The sequence below is a fragment of the Eimeria maxima genome, genomic scaffold (assembly GCF_000499605.1).
Source record: "Eimeria maxima Weybridge genomic scaffold, Emw_scaff54, whole genome shotgun sequence".
Classification (NCBI taxonomy): Eukaryota; Apicomplexa; class Conoidasida; order Eucoccidiorida; family Eimeriidae; genus Eimeria; species Eimeria maxima.
In genome coordinates, this window is record NW_013566583.1 from 25273 (window position 1) to 30933 (window position 5661).

General features: G+C 48.2%; 1 protein-coding gene across 1 annotated transcript; it reads left to right on the top strand.

Moving 5' to 3' along the window:
• Window positions 1–931: 931 nt before the first annotated feature.
• EMWEY_00008570 (hypothetical protein) lies at window positions 932–2730 on the top strand (the record flags this gene model as incomplete). The annotated part of the gene is made up of 6 exons (XM_013482179.1): window positions 932–999; window positions 1154–1223; window positions 1498–1564; window positions 1718–1784; window positions 1877–1937; window positions 2698–2730. 6 exons carry the CDS (start codon window positions 932–934, stop codon window positions 2728–2730), a joined length of 366 nt encoding a protein of 121 aa, XP_013337633.1.
• Window positions 2731–5661: the final 2931 nt, after the last annotated feature.

A 5661-nucleotide genomic window follows, 5' to 3' on the forward strand; every position in this document is an offset into this window, starting at 1 on the left:
CTATTGCTTCAAAATGGTCAAATCAGAGGGCGGGCGAGAGAGCCTGCGACACGCACATGCTGGGTTATACCGGGGTATACAGAATTCAACTAAGAGGAACGAAGCTGAATTAACGGTGCATTCGTCCGGAGCCCCGCAGAGAGGGGAATGCACCTAATAATAGGAAATTGAATTGGCGGCCTTTCCTACAAGTGGTCAACGACGCGTAGGGGCGACTGTGTACTTGCTCCTAGCTTGCATTTTTGGGATTGGTTTGACAATCCGGGAGGAACAAGTCCTTCTTTTCCAGGTTCATGTGATTGGTCGTTTAGTTGGTGTACGTATACTTACCAATGAAAGGAAACGCGCGAGTAAATAAGCATAGAGGGCACTGCAGGTACTGTGGAAGACGACGAGAACGACTCTCCCATGCAGCTGCCGAATGGGCCGGTAGCACCAGGCGATCGTCACTGGCTACAGGAATGATCCACGTCTGGGGTAGGTTGCCTTTAAGATGCCAGCATCCGGTCTGATCGCCTACCTGTCCGGGAGTGAATAATAACCCGCTAGACAAAGTAAGAAATTGTGGTGCTTACGAGGCTGCGTTTGTTCTATCAATTCGTATTCATGGTCATGGTGTGGATGCCGCCTTCTTATTAGCACATAGTTAAGAGTGCCGATATGGTGGAGCAAGACGTTGGAGCCGCGTCCGTAGATGTTTTCTAGCTAGTACGTCATGCTTTTCCACTACAAGGAAGAGCGCATTTTTCATCCCAGGCTATGGCCACTCCAGTGACACTTGTGAACTCCCCAGTAGAGCGCAGTCAACTATTTCTGGCTTCCGTGCTGCTGCTATGCCTGCCTGCGAGAAGAGCAGGCGCGTATGGTCGCAAGGTGGAATTTCCTTTGTACGGTCCAGCACCGCAAGCTTTCTGCACTCCAGATTGACCTGATGGCACTTCGACTAACTTACAGGTGCTCGCAAAAGAATGAAAAAATGGGTCTTACTAAGGTTGGAGTGTCATGAGTACCCTTGTGAAGGAACATAATCCTACTCAACGCTGCAGCTGCCGAATGTGCCAGAAACAGGAGGCGACCGCAAAACCAGGGCGAATGAACTGTGGGTGATAATGGACTTGTACAATATTGTGTCTTAATATCATGCTCTGCGCAGCTTCAAGCGTGCTTTGATGGTTATGGGAGTGATGTGCAATATTGTGCTAGATGGATACGTAGGTCTCCGGGTACGGCCAGGTTGATTCCTGACTGATCGGCTGGCGGTTACGTAGTGAATACGAATTGGCTAGAGATGTAGGGCCCAAAGGGACGCGAATGACTTGCATAGGTGCATTTGGTCAATTGATTCGTGTTCATGATGTGAATTCAGGGTCCGACTGAAATTTTGTTGAAAAACGCCAATCTGGCGAAAGGAGGATACGAATCGGGTTCTGCGATAATGCTTTAGTTTGTGCGTCTTGCGTGCGCATTGTAAGGGAGTACATATTGTTTCCGTCGCAGCCTTCTCTGCACGCGTTCCCTGCTCTAGTAGGCGTATCGGGAGAATTAATCGGCACGGAAATTGACGGTATTATTGCCCACGCCAGCATGACGGGGGAGTATTCTCTTGAACGCTTGACAGCTCGAACGACGATGCAGGCACAGGATGCAGATCGTTGCACTTGATGAAGGAAACACTGGGGACAGGAGCATATGCGTGCTTTGTTGATATCTATCGCAGGGTCGTTCAGGGTCGTTGTTCTGCGACGAGTGTATAGAAGAGGGCCTATTCTGCGAACTACGCTGGGGTGGGTGACAACACTAATGAAAGCTGTTTTTTGAATAGTGCAGTAAGGTATTGGCAGGGCATGTGCATCATTGGCGATGTGGAATGGTGCAGGCTGGGCTCTCCTACTGTAAAAAGCAGTGTAAACGTCTGGGTTAAGAAGTCGCAGAGTTCGGTACTTGGGACTCCTGCTTGTTGGTTTAATCAAACACGTTCGAGGGGCCTCGATGTCAGAGTTCTAGTTGGTAACAACCTGCTTGCCTGCCGTAGGGAAATTATTGTCATAGTGGTGCAAAATACCTGCTTCGCCGTGTTGAAGGATCGTCTAGACTTGCCACGGAAAGAGCCATGCGGTTTCTACACATGCATGAACGGAGCATAGAAACAATAGAAGCCTAGTGTATATGCGGCGAACGTTCAACGTCGATAAAGAAGGGAATGCCATGTTTAGCCTTTATGGGTGTACATTCATTGCTACGTTAACAGGACGGTAACAACGGGCTCCCCGGATTGCAGGACTGAGGTTATTGATTGATCACCAAGAATCCGATGAAGTGGGTCATTCCCTGCTTGATGTGTGCTCCTAGGGCCATTAGGTAGCTTAGGGCAATCTGGGAATTTGGGAAGAGTGGTGTCATCCCGTTGCAGACTGTACGTGGTGTTCAACCATTCAGCATTGACAACAGCTTTGCGCATTTCGCGCGTGATTGCTTCCTCTTCATGGAAAGCCAAAAAGGCTAAAATGCAGGTACACGTGCTACTATACCTACTTGAATTGCAGTTGTTGCTCCACGCAGAGTCGCGAAGAGCAACAACTGCTGCTGATCTCCTAGCCACCTAGGAGGTCAGCGGATGTGTAGTACACACACCAATTAGGGTTTAGGGTTTAGGGTTTACTAGGGTTTAGGGTATCCTAGGGTTTATGTATTGTGTAGATTGGCTATAGAATTGGTTTTTGCACAAGATAATAAAGAATAAAAAAATGTATATAATTAAACAAGGGTTTAGAGTTTATTATTTATGAGGTGAGGGTTTAGGGTTTACTTTGTAGAGGTGTAGGTTGTGCATCAACAGCAGTTAGGGTTAACGTTGCAATGCGGGTGCAGAGATATGCTGGATGTGGTTGTATTCGACGGGATGTGGCCTAGCTCAACGAACTGTCACGAGAGAGTGCTCAACGCATTATAGGTAGCATTTGGCTGTAAGGAACGGAGCATTTACAAAACGTCTGTTCCATCTCTTGAGGAAGATATTCCGAGAAACAAAGTTTTCTTTTTTCAGAGTAGCGTTGGCTGAGTACAAGCACAACCGGGTCGCTGAGTGAGAGTAGAGCTCAAGAAGGTGACATACTGCACAAGATATCTTGGGAAAGCGAGGGAATGATCCTGTGCAGGCTCAACCACCCATCCCACTGGATGCGGCCTGTGTAGATCATTATTGCTCCTAGATACGGGCGGCTGTGATCGAATGCGGCGTTGGGCTGCTTGTCTACCACGGTTGTCATCAGGTAACGAAGATCCCGACGTAGCGGTGTGGGTAGAGGACAGCAAGCCGTAACCAGGATAGCAGCAGCATTCCGGAGGGCGTTCTCGTGGAGACACATATATAATGCACATGCAGAAAGTAGGTGACGGAGGGGTTTCAGATATTGTATCAGCTGCCAACCGCATTAGGTTAGATAGGTTAGGCGATGAATTCGCTGTCTACACTCATTGCATCCAGGCCGCTGTCCGGCAAAAGTATTATTTGGGATATTCAGGAAAGGAATATTCTGTTTACTTGTGAAGCTGCCTAACCCGATGCTTTTGCTTAGTTATCGCGGAATCATCTACACGGGAAGCTCTTGGCAGTTTTGCATTTACTATTTGCCGTGTAGCCGCCTGCGCTGTAAGGGCAGTCATGGGTAGACATATTATCGTGAGTAGGCAGTACAGTCAAACTTTCGTCTGCTTATAGAACTCCTGAACTGCGCATTGTGGAGGTTTTGCAGCCTGTGCGTCGGACGCAGACAAGAAACAGTGGGGCCTCATTAACGGATGCTGAGGCTATCTGCAACAGTTTTGAACAGATGCCATAAACTGGCCCTCTCGCATGGACATGCGATGAGCCACTGAAAGACGTCTTTAGAACAGAGGAAAGGATGGGGCATCATCAGAGCCCTATCTAGATCAAATGTGTGATGTGCGATGCGAGCACCTCACTTCAACCGAACGATTCGCAGGCAGTACGGAGATGAAACTGGCAATTCAAATGGCACTCTGCAGCGCCATATGGGATTCACACATTTCACGGAGCTTAGTACTGCTTCCAATTGAGTCGCATGTGGCTATCAGCGGAGTAGGGCAGCAGTAAGGCCGAATATTGGATGATTTTCCCTAGGCGCGTCCAAATGCGTGGAAGTGTGACAGTGGACTTCAATGGCAAGCAGATCAAACCTGCCAGAAATGGAGTGTTCAATACGCTATCCCGCGGATCTAAATGGCATATTACAATGGGGATTTCAGGGGGTGCGTCTTTGAGAAATTCAAGGCTGTCGCGCTTGGCTGCTTCTTTTGGCGTGGCATGCTCTTTGGCAAGTTAGGGAAGATGCACCGGCCATATGGTTATTGTGCGAAGACCCTCAATAAACTTCGGTTGCCGAAAAAGGAAACCCGACTGCTGACTTTGAAAATGGCTCATACGAGTGCAACAGGATCTTGAGGTGCTGCAATGAGCTTGGGAGAGTAGTGATCGGTCGGCGAACGCGCCAACCAGAGAGTATGTGACTTACCTACCTGCTGCTGAGCAAGGCATCTTAACAAAAGCCGGCGGAGCGCCCAGTTAAAAATTTTGAAGGGTTTGCTCTCCACTTCCAATTGGTGCTTTTTTATGAGTTGCGTCTAGGATGCCCAACCCGCAAGCATGATTTATTCTGCAGGGCAGAATGCTGATACTGTGGGGAAATGTGATACAGTATCTCTGGATGTGTGAAGATAGCTTCTTGCCTTTGGCTGGTTGCGTTAGTTTGTGTTTGTGGCTGTGCAGGCGCAGCCCGATTGATCAACCAGTGCATGCCACTCAATCAGTGCATGCCGCTGGCCGATTCATACAGAAGTAGCAAATGTTCCGAGAACTTCCGCACTGTTCCCACCAATTCCTTGCCACAAACTTGAGATACACGTTACCAGCGTCGATGCCTATGAGCGACAGCGCAGCCTTCAACGCTGTCGTTGTTTCAGTTCCTTGCATCCAGTAGACCGCTCGTGTTCAAGATTATTAGAAGAGACTTTTGCGTACGCGATGCAGCTGCACAGCTAGCCAAACAAGCGTAGAGCCTCAGGTAGAGCATTCGGCAACTAAAACAGTAGTTCTACCGTTTAAAAAGCAAGTGCGTATCCAACAAGCAAGCTTCTGCGTGCAGAGTGTGAAGAGTGGAAGATGTGACCTCTTTCGAAATTGCATCGCTAGACAACTGTTGACTTCCGTCGTTGGAGAACGCACTAGAGTGGCGGCCAGTGTATGTGCGAGCATCGTACGCTTGGATAAAAACCGGTTGGGGACTCATGCCAACCAGGAATATGGCAACAGCATGTCTCCTCATATCCAACTGCATTATTCCACACTGGTAGTTCCACACACTCAGGAGATGCTTTTGTTACTGGATGAAGCAGATGACCCACTATCATTGACACAGGCCCCTTGTAATCTGTGAGCAAGAATTAGCAGTCTGCTTGAGCGCAAATTTGCATCTGGACGAAGATAGACATTTAAGATGGAGATCAACGTGCATTAATCGTCAGATTGTGAGTCGACAATCCGTTCGTAGAGCCGATAGTGAACATACTTCATTTAGGAGAATGTTTACTAATTATCTACAGCATTTGCATTCTCAGCGTTTATCAAAGAGCTTCATGCAGTGT